Raw genomic sequence first — 17,974 nt, 5'->3', positions numbered from 1 at the left:
GCTTCAAACATGTTATTTTTAAAGTCTTTACTTGGGGTGACAAAATCGATTTTATATTGTGACTGATTACATTCATTAATTTTATTCTAGACTTAGTCCCATACTTTCTATTTTCTCGCAGGTGTGTCAACTTTATTTAATGCGGGAATAGTGACACACAGAAACAAGAACAACTAATAGTTTCATCTTGTCTTTAAGAATCCTGTTTAATTGTTTTTTACTCATCCATTCTTCCTGTTTGTTTCCATTCATTTTCAACCTGTGTAGAAAATAACGTACAATCCTGAAACTTGCTTCAAAGAGGACCCAGTGAGCGTCCTATCACATCTTCTTTTATTTGTCTCGGTGTTGACTGTCCTGTTATTGTTGTTTGTTATTGTGGAGCAGACTGCATATTTAAGCGTCTTTTGAGTGTCTAGAAAAGCGCTTTATAAATTCGAAGTATTATTATTATTACATCGGTGAACCGCATGAGCATGCAACAATGACCTTAGCTTAGACAACAATTAAAGGAGACATGATTGATGGCCTAAAACAAGCAAGTATCTCAACCTGATTCTCATACCACAAGGGGGGGGGGCCTTTAACAGGTCACATGGGAGTTGAATGACCAAGGGCTCAAACCTTAAGACACTTAACTGTCTAACGACTCATCCCCTGACTCATCCGCTCACCACTCTCCTTCACCTCCAGGAATACGGAGCTCATACGCCAGTCAACACAGCCAGCTTGGCCCGGACTTAAGGTCGGCCGTGTCCCCGGACCGCCACATTGCTCCAATTTACGAGGATCGGACGTTCCAGGGCCCGTTGTACCGCAGCCCCACCCAGCAGGGGACCCTCTACAGGAGCGCCTCAGGTTGGTCCCCCATTATTTAGTATGTAAAACAACAGGAAACAAGGAAAAGTCCAGATAAAGACAAACCACCGACAACATTATCAAACTATGTCCAAAAAGATCTTCGATGTGTATTTTACTTCATTGCCCGCTTTCTATTGGCTGTCACCTTGTAAAGATGTATCGCTGCAGATGAGACAATACTTCTGCTATGGTTCGGTGAATCTGATTTGCATCAATGTTAGCTCACAAGTGTAGGACTGAAGTTATAAACCATCCTAAAAAGTCAGTATACTGTATATTGGGAGTTTTTAATCGTGGTTACTCTAAAGGTACATTTCATCAGGCTATATTAATGTGATTTTGCCTTCTGGATTGTTAGCAAAAGAAAACGTAGAGAGAGGTACGTGACTGTACAACAACCCTTCAAGTCCCAGTGTATTTAGCTTCCGTACTATTATGTACTCAGAAACTAAATATTTAAGTGGTGTGTGCAGGTCCAAGAGGGATTTAAATCAAAACCTTCACATTTGATTGTTCTGCTGAAAAGTGCGCAGGCTTTCAGAGCAATAATGAGCTGCGGAGGACTGTGCTGTTGAGTAATAATTTGAAATCTCCATCGTCTTATTTTGATTTAGTTTGTTTGAGTTTGACATCAATACGAAAGGTAACCGGTCTGTCACTAGCTACCAGCAGGTACTTTGTTTCTTTTACCGTTGCACTAAGCTAGATACAATGATAAACTAATCAAAGGGGATAATAATAATAATAATAATACATTTATTTTATAAGGCGCCTTTCAAGGCACTCAAGGTCGCCGTACAACACATTAAAACAATCAAAGAGGGATCAAAGAGAACGTAGCACATAATGTCATGTGATATCCTAAATACGGTGATGTTTAGGCTGGTTTGCAACAGTGTCGTCAATATGATAATAATCTGCTGTGCAAACAGTTAAAACTGTATTTACAGTTTTCTTACTTCTTTTTGAATTCTTATTTAAGCACAATTCTTCTCCGATAACATTTTAATTTCAAGCGGACTCGTTTTTGCGTTCAGAGCACTTTCTCGCTCTTATCAAGTACAGGCAAATCTCTCCGTCTTTTCCTCTTAATCCTCGAGCCCTTGACTCTGCAATCTTGCCTTCCTTTGGGAACACCCTCCCTCCGTCCATCTGCCCTTGGGCTCAACTGCTCCCTATGTTATGTCTTTCTTCTTTGCTTTCTATTTTTCACTTTGTCTCCCTCTTCTTCCCTGCCTCCCTTCCTTTCCTCTCTCTACTGTCAGTAGAAATGGTTAGACATGAGTTAATAGGCAGGTACTGATATGTCATCCTGCCACAAAGGAGTCCATTACCCGTGTGTCACACGGAGAATGGAAAGAAGGATGGAGGCGCTGGGGGACAGCTTGGTTACCCACAGCCTGCTTTCTTCCAGCGCTCCTGATGTTGGCATTCTTGTCTCATCATCCCCTCTGCCTCAGATACACATGCTTAGTTTGCACTGACACACACACACTCCATTCAGCTTCCTCCTTGGCACACAGGAGATCTGCTTCGACCGATAAGTTGACTAATAAATGCTATTGATGCTGCGAAGAGGCCCCCAGACAGGCCACTATAATGTGTTTATGCCAGCTGTATTGAGTAAAGACAAGTGGGACGGAGCTGGAGGGGTGTTCAATATGGACTCTTTGTAATTGGAAAATCCAATTTGATCCCAGGGTTTTCTTTGTTATGTTGTGAAATGAAATTTCAATGGGCCATTTCCCCCCCATCGGCTTTCCTTGCATTTTCTTTGATCTTTTTCTGGAAGATTGCACTTTACATTTTTTTGCAAAAGAGAAATATTGATCCTGGGTTGAAAAGATGTGAAATGGAACCCAAGTAGTTTTACTGGAACTGCACTGCGACACTATATAGTTTATAATTTGTCCTCTGGTGTCTTTGGCTCTATTTTGGGAGATAACCATATTGCAGGGAAGTGCTGCCGCCCAACATAAAAATGCACCGATGTGAGAAATTGTCTTTTTGGAGCAGCCCCACCAGTAGAAACGTCTTTGTTTCTGGTGGGAGGGAGCAGGAGCACGCACATGCCCAGTCCTCTTGGCATGCCGATAGGGATCTGTCACGCTGCCACGCATCACGTGGCTCCGGTGAGAAGGAGGGCTAAACTCAACCTGCTTGTTTACGCAGTTCAGTGTTTTTGACCCATTGTGTGAAAGAAGTAGGTCATAATATGACTTGGAGCGAATGAAATGAGGAAGACGACTGGAGCGAGTTGTCGTCAGGACGGAACATTGGAGCTTGTCTGGAAGGATGACTTTACTAGCATCTCTCTGAAGGTCTTGGAGCTGGTCATGGTTTGGCGTTGCCTCCCTGCTGCGTTTGGCAAAGTTAGCCTCGGAACACAGTGGCGCAAAGGAGCGAGAAGACATTGAGGAAAGGCTTTTTGGATCTTTGAGAAAGTTGAGTCCTCCGGCCCTCTTTGAAAACCAGCAGGATCCGTTTGGTTGAACACCAGCTTTTAAAAGCAAAACAACACGCAAACAGCCCCTTAAAAAAAAGAAGACTTCTGCTATGTGGAGCCATGGGAGCTGTGTTTTATCCTCGTCATTAATTGGTTCCAGGTTTTAGAAGTTGCTGAGTCTGACGGAACGGACGCATGTTTTTATTTTCCCGCTGGTTTGAAGTGGTTTGCTACCGGTGAGCAGAGCTCAGAGTTTAGCTGAAAAGGTTTGAATGCTGCTCATAGCCACTAAAACGTCTTTGTCAGCTCGCATCTGTGTTTTTCCTCTTTAAGCGTTATTTTGTCTGCCCCCTCAGGTGTGGGGAGTCTCCAGCGGACCCCCAGCCAACGCAGTGCTATGATCTACCAAAGAAACAACTATGCTCTTAACACAGCAGCCACCTATGCTGATCCGTATCGCTCAGCCCAGTACCGGCCCACTGATCCCAACTCCACCCGCCAGCCTGTTGGCATGGATGATAGTGCTAACCGCTCACCCTCTATAGACAGCATTCAGAAGGATCCCAGGTAAGTGCTGCTCACATTGTCGTGTGATGCTATGTTTCTTAACGATAAGACGTAGCCAGCTGTTAGTAACCAGCACAGTGTAGCGGGAAACAGTCCACGAGGAGACGAGGAACACTTACAAGGCATCGCTGTTCTGCTGGGTCAACACCGGTGTCCTCTTTCTATCCAAACAGGGGGCCCCATGGGGAGTCGCATGCAGTCTCGAGCTTTTAAGCTGGCTTTACTGTGCTTGGCCTCTTAACAATAAACTCTCACATACACTAAAGCGCTGCGTCGGCTCTTGTCGGTCAGACGTTTAAGCGTAGAGAGTGGGTTGACCTCTGCGGTAAACCCCCTGACCTTGCACATGGGGAGCGTTGTTTACCCCCATGTCTGTTGCTGTCGTGTAACTACTTGAAGAGAGTGCACCAGGGGGTGGGGGATGGGGGGGCACCATGACCCAAGTCTGTTCAGGAAGTAAAATGTCCTCCTAAACTATCTAACGGGATCTCTGTCCAGGGTGATTTTCAGCTTTGTGCTGGGATTTAATCAAAGAAACAAACGGTGTGAACAGCTGGGGCCGTTTATCAATTCCAAGTACGCTTTTGTACTTTTGGTGTTTGGACTTGGGAGTCTCGACTCCAAAGGACAGGAGGACGGTCTTTCTGCAATTGGAACAGCAGCTGACTTGATGATGTCACCACATCAGATGTTCTTGCTAATGAGTTTACAGTCAAACTAGATATGACAGCCCTGCTTTTTCCATTATCCTTTAAATCTAATTATTTAACTTGTTGTGCGTGTGTGTGTGTTTGTGTGTGTGTATATGAGAGGGAAGTCAAGTGGATTGTTAGATAGAACGGGATTTCAATGTAATTTCCTTTTCTTACTAGTTTGCCCTGAGGTGCTGAAAGTATTCGTTTCAATCAAAACTGTGTCTGTGTTTTTAAGGAGAAACATAACGTCTTCCTCTGTCTTCATGCTGTTGCATTTGCACCCCATCTGTGATTCTAGAGAGTTTGCTTGGCGTGACCCGGAGCTGACTGAGGTGATCCACATGCTGCAGCACCACTTCCCCTCAGTGCAGGCCAACGCAGCCGCCTACCTGCAGCACCTGTGCTTTGGCGATAATCGGATTAAGTCTGAGGTAGGTTTTTTTCCCCACCAATGCCAGACTGTGTCTCAAAATAAAGACTTTTTCTACATCTGAACTCAACCAATTTACCAAATGGTCCGTGGTAAGCGTCCTCCACAGTCCCCACGTTCTGCTTTAAGCGTGAGCTTTCATACACCTGCTACAGGTGTGGACATTTTTCATGTGCAGTAACAAGTTGTCAGTTCATAAGTGTTGGAGGAATTAAGATCATTTTATAGAGATACTCATGGCCACGAGCAGATTAAGCCGACTGACTTTTATTTATGTTTCAAGTGAAATGACTTGACGTGTCACCTCTCGAGGACGGATTACATAGACATGCATGTCCCCCTCAGGATGAATTGTAATCTCTTGAGTGATCCGTTAAATGTTCCAACGACCCAGCAGACCCTTCATAGAGGCAACATCTACAGCACCATCTCACACATAGACGCATTCCCACTGCTGGCTCATGCCACAAACCAATGATAAAACAACCACAATGCAACAGTTAACCGAAAATACATCGACACACAGGAATCCATCGTGCTGCCTATTTTTCACTTGAAACATTAAAGGTCAAGTGTGTCCTTTCTCAACTTAATGCTGAGAGAGGAAAAAGACATCAGAGATCCCATCATGCCAAATGTCAACACATCACAAACGACTCCTGCTATAGAATGAAAAGCAGAAAAGATTCAGTTGTCCTTTCCTCGCACGTCTCATTCTTCTCTCAAGAGGAAACCGTTAATTTCGTCCTTTCAGCTACCATCTCCCGTGGGAACGGCTTTTCTTTGGTGGACTTAGATTAGCAATTTAAAAAAATGTGTCTCTCAGTGTGATTTATTTCCATGTGTGTAGATGTTCTTGTCACATGAATAAATGCATGATGTGGCTGTCCCCAGTATATAAGATGAAAAGAAAAACCTCTTTGTGGACAGAATCTTTTCCCCACCTGATCTCACTCACGTCGTCCATAGGTGTGCCGACTGGGAGGAATTAAACATCTGGTGGACCTGCTAGACCACAAGGTCGTTGAGGTCCAGAAGAACTCTTGTGGAGCTCTGAGGAACCTGGTTTATGGGAAAGCTATGGATGAGAACAAGGTCGCTGTGAGGAACGCAGGAGGTATCCCAGCTCTGCTCCGGCTGCTGAGAAAGACCGTAGACGCAGAAGTGAGGGAGCTCGTCACGGGTAAGTCGGCACGTGTGGAGGATAGATATGCATTTCAAAACATTGCGGTGAATTCTGTGCTTCATGCTTTCCCTTTTAGGATGTGAGCGTGTCGTGTTCACGCTGTTTCTTTGCCCCTCCACTCCACTTTTACATGCTTCCACGTAACTATCATCCCCTATAAAGCGCTTCCTTCTGCCTTTACATGAAGGCAAAAGTACACTTCCTGTTATGAGTTTCATAATTTCTTTTTGTCATAACTTTTAATCAACAACATTTTTTTAAATAGTGAAAAGAAACATTGTTTCTTTCATATTTCCCCACATTCAAATTTGCCTTTTTATGTTCCAAAAAGCAGGCCAAAACCCACACATATTCAATTGACACTCATTATAAACGGAGACACATTTTCAAATCGTCACATCTAAGAGGCTCGAACCAGAGGATGTCTCACGTTTGTGCTTGGTGATTAACTGAAAGCAGAGATTTTTTTATTAATATTTTCATTATTACCAAAATCAAATGACAATGTCAAAATGTGAGAGGAGGAGCTTGTGGTGCGGAGCCTAAAGATGATTATCGCCTGAATCTGCAACTCCCCTCGGCTTTACGGAGCTCTGTCTGTAGCAGCTTGCAGCCGTTTAGCTCTCCAGCATTAAACTCTGTTGTTTTGGATCCCTCTTCTAGAATCAGCTCTTCAGCACGTTACAAGACAGGAACATTGTGCAGAACATCCTGAATTATTTACCTGACAAACTGTGTGTTAGCAGCGTGTTGTGTGGTTGCTCACGATTCGGCGTTGCTCATGGTTACCTGGTGCTGCATGTCACGGTCAACCATTCAATCTCGCTCCGAGAGATTAGGTATGAAATCAGAAACTACTTAACAGTTAAGCAGACTACTTACTGCGGTTTATCCTAAGATTGTGATTGTCGTAGTAACTGAGTCAGAAAGGCTTTTCCTTAAGTAGCCGCCACTGCTGTCACTACTACTTAAAATATATGTAAAGAAGTGAAGCCACATTTTCACAGGCGGCGGAGAATTGTAGCTCCGTCTCCGTCTGCTTGTCGGTCTCCTCCTCTCTGCTTTGCACTGAGTGCAGCTCTGTGCTATATGTGTGTTGTCTGAGCTCTGCAAACGGGGGTATAAACCTGTGTGGTTTAGAATCAGGGTGGAGAACTACAGAAATGACCAAGCCAAGACGTTTGGCTCCCAGGTGGCTGAGTCAGCTGCTTGAGCTCGGCTCCAGCCCCCGCACCAATATGGTCTCAGGTGTCGGTCCAGCGGACCCCTGAAGAAAAACAATACAGAGAGAGTACGGACACAACACAGGTCGCATTGCTATCTGGCCTGGGAGAGGATGGTCTTCAGTAACGCCAGCGTCGGAAATAGACACGGGTAAAGGGCAAAACTGCCCCTAGGAAATATAATGTTGTCCCTGATGTCACGAGGAGAGGGGCAAAACATGCACCCATAATTATGATAATTTAATAGCGTTTTGTTTTTGTTCTTCATTGTGTGTGTCCTATCCGTATTGCCTGTACTAGGTAGGTACACAAAAAATGTTGAATGATAAAAAAGAAAGAAATACGTTTTTATAAGAAATGACCACAAAGAAATAAGAATACAATTAAATATGATTGTCTGATTTATGTTTGTGTAAAAAAATCGATAAAAACACTTTGAATCTGTAGACTACTGCCTAATAGTCTTATTATTTCCATGTTTATGATAATTTCTCATACACTGTAAGCCTAAATAAGTATACTTATTATTTTTGAACAAAGGTTAAATGCCATTTCACAAGTTGGAAAAAAGTGCCCCCAATTTCTTTTTAAATGCCCCTGGATTTCAGTCAGTGGGCGAAGAATTGCCCCCTAAAAAATATCTAAATTTCCTACCCTGAGTAACGCATACCAAAGGAATACTATTTGAAAAGAGCACAAGAGCAGAATGTGTCTTCTAATTTGTCGCTTAATTAAGTACACAGGAGTCACGGGTTGATATCCAGTAGAACTTCTTTCGCTGCCTTCATTCACTTTTCAAAAGGTTGGCTCCCCTGAGTGAGCAGCTTAACTGTGAGGTCTGTTCAAGCTTTTCCCCGTCTAGCCTGATAGCCTGCTGCAGATAATTGTAGTTTAGGCCCAAGGATGGCGCAATTAGAAAAGATCACAAGTGCTGCATCACCTCTGGTTAATTACGACTGATGAGAACAATCCACATGAAGAGCTTTCAGCTGGATGACAAGGCCATCCCACCTCTACCTAATGGGGACTGCACTGTTTTGGTCTAGTTGTTTATAAATGAATTATAACACCTTAGAAAGCCATAACTTGGCTTGGGAACCGTCGGGGCTCCCATTTGTGTCAGTGGCCTTCTCGACTCCGCTGGGAGGTCCAGGTGTCGTCTTGCTTCATTACAAGTAGCTGAAATGGCTAACCCCCTGCTCCGGGTCAGAGGTCATGTTGTGGGGACACACAAAGCGACCCTTACCTGCCTCGTCTCCTAGCAGCTGTTGTGGTTATTGCTCTGAAACCAGCATGCGTGCACAAAACTCTGTGTTTTGTTACCATGTGTTCGACATTACATGGCTGCATTTTTTTGGGCTTTACTTTGGCAAACTCAACCACATTCTTAAACATGATTTGATTGGGTTGTGCGTGTGTGGGTGCTCTTCATGGTAAGAATAAGTGTATTAAAAGATAATTATTTGCTCTTACAGAGAAAAGATGTTGTCAAATAACTAAGAGTGAATAATTTAGGAGATCATCAATTTGGATGGTATCCACTCACCACCTCATCCATCTGTTGCTAGAATAGACACATCTCTGGAAGTAGTTTGGTTTAACAATGAACTTAAGAAACCCCTTATCCCCTCTTCCATATAAAATAGGACTTAAGCAGGAATATGTCATAGTCTTCCTTGTGTACTATTATCACCTGTAACTTCATTGCAGTCACACGGCCGCTTGTATTGTCTTCGCTGCTGTCATTTCATTTGTGACCATTCCACATGAATTTACATATTTAGTTGCACCTGAACAAAGTCTGTAAGAGTCTAACTTCTTTTGACAGTTCCAACCCAGACCTACATACAAAATAGTGAAAGATAAAAACACGGATGGAGATCACATGTTTGTTTTTTCCCTTTCCTCCAGTCCTGCTCTTCATGAGAACAGATCATATTTAATCCAATCAACACGTCAAAAACATAATTTTCTGGAATCTGGTGAATTTGAAATCTGAAGCACTTTACCAGTTGAACTGTATTTAAATGTTTCAGTGTATCAAGCTGAGCACTACTTAGTTTAACTTCATCCATTTTCCACAACAGTGAATCGTTTCCCAGTGTTGGAATCTCAATTACTGTGTTTGTTTTGTTTGAGAACAAAGAATGAGGAGACATTTTGATCAAATAAAAAATGGGAAGGTGAATTTGATCCAAAAATAAATCCAGTTATAGCCGTAAGCAGCATTGCACTGACTCCCGCTGCATGAGGGAGGAAATGAGAAACGCCCACCAACCTCAAACGTACACAGCCGGCCCCTTGTCGGACGTTTAGTCGATGCAGCATCGACAAGTTTCCAGTCCAGCTCTCCAGAAATGTAAAGGTTAATACATGTGTTTGTTTTTTGAATGATCAGCAGCTTTTCAGAGAATGAACTAAATGCTGACCGAGTTACTGCACCTGAGAAAGTCGATAACATGCTGACCCGGGCTTTCAGAGACAAAGATCAGAGCAGCAGCCCGACAGTTTGGGAATCCAACAACAACAATCCATTTGATCTGTGTGTGTCTCGTAGAGAAAGTTGCAGGTCTTGTTTAGCCTTGCAATGCGGTACCTCTACAGTGAGAACAACAAGTGACATGTGAATAAGCAGGCTCTTAAAGCGCTCTCTTTTTATGCTTGTAATATGAACGAGAAAAATGCTGCACCTGCCACTGCAAAGGCAGAGGTGAAAAACAAGGAACAATTGCAATAAAGGGGTGACACTATTGATTTTTCAACATGCAGTTCTGGTGATTGGTTCCAGTACAGATAACATCAACAGTGCCGTAAACTCAACAGGCATCGACAAGACCTGTGGTCCTTCTGACGGCCGCCTGACCACAGGCTCCGGGTGTCAGGGCCATTAAACCGCCAGTATAACTGCTTTATGCTTCTTGGTTGGTCGAACCAGGAGAGACTGTCTGAAAATGTCTGCCCAGTTTTCAGTTCAGTTAGCTCTTTGTTCAAGGCTTCAACTGCTGTAAGAGATATTCTAACTAGCTTTTGACATTTATTATTTTTCCTCCACCCCCGTATTGAGCCTCTCCCTTTTCTTGCTCTCTGGAGTTACGCTCTGGATAGACGATTGGCCGTCGTGTCACAACAGTGTCTACATTGGCTCGCTGTTACAAAGTCAGGGGGCCAAGGCAACTGAGAGCATGAGCAGAGAACACAGTTTGGTACACACACACACACACACAAGTACACAAAGTTGCTCCATCATACTGTCAGACATGACTTATTGCCGCACCCCAGTGAATTTGACTTGATTTTTGCAGCATGCCGCCGCCTCCTCAGGACAGGTCTGAAATCCTGCAGAGAATGTCTTATTTCTATAAATGTACATTAGATTGGGTGTGGTCGTGTGGAGGAACTATAGTGGGGTTGTGGAGGTGAAAGCACCGGCGGAGTTGGTCAGCAGGCGGGGGGGAAGTGTTATCACTGCAATGGTGGTCCTATTTCAGGGCATTCCTTGTGTATCGGAGTGTCTTGTGAGAAAGGCAAACACAGAACTGAATACGCAAGGAGGAGGGCTCTATCGCCACAGTGGGATTTAATTGAAACGTATCCCCCTGCCTGAGAAGACCAGAGATGGTAGCCCCCTTCTGGTGCTCTGCTTTCGGCATGCAACCCCTCACACACACACACTGCTGGCAAGCTCTGATAAGAAGCACATGCTGCATGCTTTCTTTACCAGAGCCAAGTATCACTTCATTCTCTGCATTGATATTTTACGATGATGAAAGCTCGCACACAGATTGGAATGTTTCTTTAAAGCAGTTTGATGCCGTATTAAGTGAAATGACTGTTGATTAAATGATTGGCAGAAAAGCTGCTTGGCAGACGCATATCTGTCTGTATGGCTTCTTGCCAGCAGCGCATCTGAAATGGACTCCTGGTCTTTATTATAGACTATTATCGTCTGTGTTGGTTCAATTAGAGAGAGAGAGGGGAGAGCGTGCTAAGAAGAAATAAAATGTGTAGATAAGAGAGTAGGGTTTTTCCTGCATTGAGAAAATTTTGGCGCGCGCCTCAGCCGTTTTCCTGAACGCCTATGACAAATCCCGAGCGCCTAAGGGCTCGAACACACCAGACGCGCCTCTCAAAAACGCGTCGCCCGCATAACCATTGATTCCCTATGGTACGGCGCTGTTTTGCCCGGCAGGTTTTGACAAGGTTTTTTTTGGTGCGGCTGCGCTTTTTAGAGGCGCGACTGGTGTGTTCGAGCCCTAAGGCAAAAAAAAGTCTGCAATGAAAAAAAGAAGAAAAAAACTGTGTTCATCACGTGCATGTCAGCGAATATGTTCTCAATAGTATGTTTCAAGTAGGCTACAGCCGAACCCTCGTTCTGTTTTGATCAATAGTAATCGAGTTGATAAGCGCGTCTTCTTGTCTGATCAATACGCAACTGTGAGGTGCGCGAATGGACAGAGCGGTCAGCTGCTGGTCACTCAACAGCCCGACGTGCACGAATACACCTGCTGGACTATTGTCAATAGGGATGCAGCGATTTGATCGGCGCCGATCCATATCGGCCGATATTCCCATTATCGGTTTTGATCGGCGTTCTCAAAACGGCCGATCAAACTTGGCCGATCAGATGACATAACATCTGCGAGAACTATCAGAGACGTTTCAATCGCCGCGCATCGCAACGGAGACAATGCGCCCGGCGAGGGCCGCAGAGTGAGAGGTCCACGAGGGGATCCTCACCACCGAGCGGCGTCCCCGTCCCCCGAGTTGAATCTCTGGGTCAACTCAACCGACACTCACATGTCTGCCCCTATAGACTGATGTTCACGGTAAACGCATTCGATCGGGAGCGCGCGAGGGTTTTGATTAAGTTAGCGGAAGGATTTACGTGACACAACATCCGGTTTTGAAAAGTTAGCGGAAAGAACCACGTGGAACAACATCCGTTTTTCAAAATAAGATGTCGACAAATCATACACTAACATATACAAGTAAACAATGAACTGATTTTGTATCTTTAGAGATCGTTTCTGAGATTTAGCTTAAATTATGCTAACATTAAAACATTGTTACTGTACCAAGGAAGAGTTTATAAAAATAAGTCAGACTTTTGTATGTTAAGAAAAGTCCTGTATATAGATTTCCCCAAGAGTTCCAGGAAATGAATAATGCAGATGTGTTCCATACATATCTGAAATCCCCATCACTGGCAATCAATCAATTTGAATGTATCAATTAGGACATTTTTCAAAGTAAAAGTCCTAAATGTTTAAAGAAATCGGTAATTTCTTTAATGTTTGAGGTGCTTTATATATGTATTTTCTCATATTCCTAGGCAATAATGCTACACAATAAATAGAATGCTTCAATCGACACCGTGATCGGTATTATCGGATCGGCAGATACTGATTTCGGTGATCGGCACCCAAAAACCTGATCGGTGCATCTCTAATTGTCAATCTATTAGCCTATCTATTTTAATCTAAAGTGGAAGCAAAATGATTTCCTCAAGCATTGCCTCCATTATTTATGTGAAGAAAAAAAAAATCCATAGATGTCTGCTAATTACATGGCAATATAGATTGCGGCAAAAAAAAATGTGGGAGCACCGAAGACCCATTTTGACCCAGGAAAAACCCTGGAGAGAACAAGTCAGGATAGCTAATCATTATTTTTCTTTACCTCTTACATTCAGGTGCACACGTACAGAGTGCAGCTTTAATAGCTCGCCCTGGTCTGTAGATCATGTACTTTGTTCTGCACTTACAAACCAAGGTCAAGTTGAAGTGCAAAAAACAGAAGTCATGAAGTGACCATTCACACTCGTGCACTCTGTAGTTTTGTTGCATTTGTAGCATTTTGAAGTACTAACCGTGTGCTGAGCCGCAGCTTCAGCCATCCGCCTGCTCCAAGGTTGCTGGTGCCCTGCACGAGTCAGCCTGGGCCTTACTGTAAGCCTCGCAGCAAGACGCATCTAATTAGAAGAACATGCTACATGCTGGCTAATCCCTGACAGATGCAGCATCAAAGGCTGCCAGGTCTGTGCAGAATCATCAGTGGTTACCGAAAGTCTGATTTGAATTGAGTTAAATGGCAACATTTCTAAATCCTTGACATTTATTTATATTTCATTTCAAATAACTGAGTTTGACTTTGCCAAATGGATCCCTACCCGGGATCTTCTTCTTTTTTTAAATACCGTTTCAAGCAAATAATCTTAGCCCTGGGGATATTCTGCCCAGATAGAATTACAAGTGAATGTCTGATGCCGTGATGCTCGAGCGGTTTCTTGTGAGGAGTGTTCTTCACTTGTGTGTGCGAGTCAGTGTCTGTTTGTTCGTGGACAAATGCACACACTGAGCTATTAAAAGCCCAAGTTGTGGCTTCCTCTGTTGGGTTAACCTAACTGCACAACCGGAGGTGTGCGTGTCTGCTTCTCAATGCCTGTGTTTGCGTGCGGGTGTCTCCACAGGGGTGGTGTGGAACCTGTCATCATGTGACGCCATCAAGATGACGATCATCAGGGAAGCCTTAACGACACTCACCAACACTGTGATCATCCCTCACTCTGGATGGAGCAGCTCCACCTTCGATGACGACCACAAGCTGAAGTTCCACTCCTCCCTGGTGCTGAGGAACACCACAGGCTGCCTGAGGTGAACCACCTGATGAGCACACTTGGCACTAGCACCCCTATGTGGACAACTGCCGCTATTACATCCAGCAGGGGACGGGCTGCTCATGTGGGTCTTCTTTAAAAGCTCAGTTCATGTTGTCAGAACATAACAAGAAATAAAATACCTAAACTCTTGTAATTGTGCATGTTTTAGTCAAATAGCTGTGACCTGTCACATGTCTGTTTCAAAGTTATCATTCCATCGACTATTTCAGTCAATTATGTAATATGAGCAGCTTCTCTCCGTGTGTCTGTGTGTGCGGCAGTTAGGATAGTTAGCCGTTACTTTCTAAAAGCTTGTGTGTGTGTGTGTGCATACATGCATGTGCGTGTGTGTGTGTGTGTGTGTGTGTGTGTGTGTGTGAGAGAGCACACTTAGTTCCTTATTTACTCAGCAAAGTGTGATAATGACTTCAGTCAGACCACACACACAGACACTTCATACATTATGGATGGTGTACATAATTAATTGGGACACACACACACACACAGCTGTCATTTTCTGTGTTAGTGAAGCCCCAAATCAAAAGCCTAATTTATTTGTGTGTGTGATGTGCTTTTCAAAAGGAACCTGAGTTCAGCTGGTGAGGAGGCCAGAAAACAAATGCGTGTGTGTGAAGGCCTGGTTGACTCACTACTCTACGTCATCAAAGCGTGTGTAAACACCTCTGACTTTGACAGCAAGGTACACACTAAAACACTTGTTTGAATAATTGTTCTGCCTGTGTTGGAATGACCTCCACAGCATCCAGCAGCAGCAGCTATGTCATGCACTTTATGGCCCAAAGCACAACTCGTACATGCACACCCTTCAGAATCCAAGAGCTGTGAGCTGCTATAGAGAACATGTTTCTATGGCAGCTGTAGAAATTGGATCAGATCTCTCAGACGTGCAGCTGTGGACTGTAAAATACATTAAAAAGTCAAGTGGCTCATCTGTAAAGTGGAGATCACATCCCCTGGGGAATGGGCCTCTTCATTTTGTCAAACATTGATGCTCATTGGCATTCTGTGAGGCAAAGCTTGCAGAGAACTCAAACGGGGTGAAATAAAATCCATTAGCTCTGGTCAAGAGAATGTTTCTAGCTGGAGACCCTTGGACTCCATAACGAACTGATTTGTGACGTGGCCGATAGCCGGCCCGCGTGGCACACAATGGCCGTATATGGTGTAGCGTGCTGCACAGAGTTTATTGTATTGTCAATTTGTTCACGGGGATTAATTTTCGACCGTCTTTCCTGTAACTACTCACACCCCTGTCTCCTTCTGCCTGCCATCAGATTGTGGAGAACTGTATTTGCACTCTGAGGAACCTGTCATATCGTTTGGAGCTGGAGCTGCCGCCGCCCCGGCAGGTTGGGGGTCAGGAGCTCGACGGCTTACTGGGCAGCGAGTCGCCCAGTAAAGAGGTGGACTCCAGCTGCTGGGGCCGGAAGAAGAAGAAGAAGAAAAAGAGCTTGCAGGAAGACACGGTGAGCGTGGCGCTTTTAAATAGATGCTCAGTGCAATATTCATATTAGCAAAACATTTTTTTCTCAAAGGAAATTCACAAAATGTTTGCTCGGACCACACAAGGAAACCTAGCAGTCTGTTTGTTAAGTGACCTAACATTATCATGCAATTGTTATTTATCATGCTACAATATAAACATTAAACATCCACATGAACAGTCCCACTCATACCTCTCAAATGGAGCATTGTTACTGTCATCTAAGTGTCCATTTCTGTTTTAATGAGGCTCGTCTTCTCCTCCTTGTTTCCTTCCCTGCCTTAGTTAGTGTGTTATGTACTTTTGATGTATTGTTTTTCATGCATTTTTGAAAAAAGGAAAAGTTCTGCATCAGAACCAGCATTTAAACCTGACTAAACATTGTGATTGTTGTTCAGTGGGACGGTGTCGGACCCATCCCCGGCTTCTCCAAGTCTCCCAAAGGGGCGGAGATGTTATGGCACCCTTCGGTGGTGAAACCGTACTTAATGCTGCTGGCTGAGAGCTCAAATCCCGCCACCCTGGAGGGCGCCGCTGGGTCCCTTCAGAACCTTTCAGCTGGCAACTGGAAGGTACAGTAATGTTTGTGTATCTATGTACACACAAACAGACACACACATTCTCCAGGAGACTATTTATTCAAGCGTCTATTCCCAAACAATCTAAAGAAACTGTGTCCGTCATAGCTGAGTAAGCTTTACACTTGGAAATGCGCGTTCAGGCCATCCATTTCCCCGTGAGGCGGCGGGCCCCTTTCGGAGGTGTGATGCCTTGTGTGGGTTCAGTTTGCAGCGTACATCCGTGCTGCCGTGCGTAAGGAGAAGGGACTTCCCATCCTCGTGGAGCTGCTGCGGATGGATAACGACAGGGTGGTGAGTTCGGTCGCCACCGCTCTGAGAAACATGGCGCTGGATGTCAGGAACAAGGAACTCATAGGTCAGTCACACATTTCATTTCAGACGAATTGATTCTCATGAGTTGCATAATATGATACACAAATATGAAGATTCTTAATGCTGTTCTTCTTTCCATGTGTTCGCTCAAGTTAACAATGAAGCTCCTGTTGCACTGATAAGACATGTTGTAAATGGGTTAAGCATGGCTATATGCATCAAACGTGTTTATAATATGTAAATTAGCATTATAAATACTTTTTATTTACACACATTATATCCCATTTAAGAGCTGCTGACAAATTAAATCCAGTTAAACAATGTGTTTAAATTCAGAAACAGAACCAGTGCATTTTGTGAACATTTTGACGACTGGTTGTCATTTTTCATGATATCTCACTCCAGTCTTTTTGTTCCATTTAAACCGTCTCATTTAATGAAGAACAAGTTAGTTTGTGCTCTCTGTGTGGAATTAATGAAGAGTTCCAGTTACAGCAATGCAGGGGTGATGCCGGGCAGATGGGGCAGGAGTTGCCGTGTTGTGTTGAGATGTCCTTCAGCTGCTCTGCTGAAGGAGAGATAGGGGGAAATCCTTCTTCTTTTTTTTTTACATCAAAATGCTCACTCTCTGTCGTCCTTGTGAGGAAGACGCAATGTCATTGAGGAAAACTACTTACCTCACCACAGTCCGGAGCCGAATTAGCATATCATTCAAATAGCAAGCACAAAATACCGCTGAGGTCACCGTTGCAGACATCCACTTACTGACATTACGCAGCATGGACAGATAAATGCAACGCAGTCCGCGTGTCCCGTCTCTGTGCATCAGCTTCTGCTCGCTGCAGCACACTGCGTCATCATGAGTTTGCTGCATGTCTCGCTTCCCCCTCCTCCCTCAGGAAAGTATGCGATGAGGGACCTGGTCAACCGGCTCCCCGGGGGAAACACCACCCTGCTGTCGGACGAGACGGTGGCGGCCATCTGTTGCACCCTGCACGAGGTCACCAGCAAAAACATGGAGAACGCCAAGGCTTTGGCCGACGCGGGGGGCATCGAGAAGCTGGTCAACATCACCAAGGGCAGAGGAGACAGGTGGGCTCCAGCAGCATGCATTTGTCCCAACGGGTGTCGAGCACACACTGATGTCAACCGGACTCGCCACCATATGCACACGCTCAAACCCACTGCTAGAATACACCGAGAGCCATATGTGGCCGGTGGCGAGACACACTGTCCTGGACATTGGACAGTTTTACACACACACCTACACGTTTAACAACCACACACACCAACATGTCAATGCTCAGAGAAGAACAGATCACAGCCGCAGGGAAGGGGGTGGTGGAGGTTTGATGTCCCTGTGGAATGATGGACTAGCAGCTGTTTCTAACCCACGATATATTCAGTGATGTTTCGGGTTAAAACCCACTGAGGACACTCGCCTCCTTCAGTCACACTGTTGTGTGATGTCAACAGTGTGAATGGAAATGAGGTTAAAATGATTGGGGAAT

General features: G+C 44.4%; 1 protein-coding gene across 2 annotated transcripts in view; it reads left to right on the top strand.

The window, feature by feature from the left end:
* Positions 1 to 17,974, top strand: part of pkp4 (plakophilin 4) — an 81,508-nt gene that overhangs the window by 58,618 nt on the left and 4,916 nt on the right. For both annotated transcript variants that reach the window (XM_056426550.1, XM_056426542.1), the window contains 10 exons: positions 694 to 858; positions 3,664 to 3,874; positions 4,868 to 5,000; positions 5,969 to 6,182; positions 13,878 to 14,061; positions 14,649 to 14,766; positions 15,362 to 15,553; positions 15,969 to 16,142; positions 16,356 to 16,506; positions 17,363 to 17,555. In XM_056426550.1, the coding sequence (XP_056282525.1) occupies positions 694 to 858; positions 3,664 to 3,874; positions 4,868 to 5,000; positions 5,969 to 6,182; positions 13,878 to 14,061; positions 14,649 to 14,766; positions 15,362 to 15,553; positions 15,969 to 16,142; positions 16,356 to 16,506; positions 17,363 to 17,555 (1,735 nt within the window). The remainder of the gene's footprint in view (positions 1 to 693; positions 859 to 3,663; positions 3,875 to 4,867; positions 5,001 to 5,968; positions 6,183 to 13,877; positions 14,062 to 14,648; positions 14,767 to 15,361; positions 15,554 to 15,968; positions 16,143 to 16,355; positions 16,507 to 17,362; positions 17,556 to 17,974) is intronic.

Source organism: Pseudoliparis swirei, chromosome 2 (assembly GCF_029220125.1).
Source record: "Pseudoliparis swirei isolate HS2019 ecotype Mariana Trench chromosome 2, NWPU_hadal_v1, whole genome shotgun sequence".
Classification (NCBI taxonomy): Eukaryota; Metazoa; Chordata; class Actinopteri; order Perciformes; family Liparidae; genus Pseudoliparis; species Pseudoliparis swirei.
The sequence above is the reverse complement of the archived record's forward strand: the minus strand, read 5'-3'. Positions and strand labels throughout refer to the sequence as shown.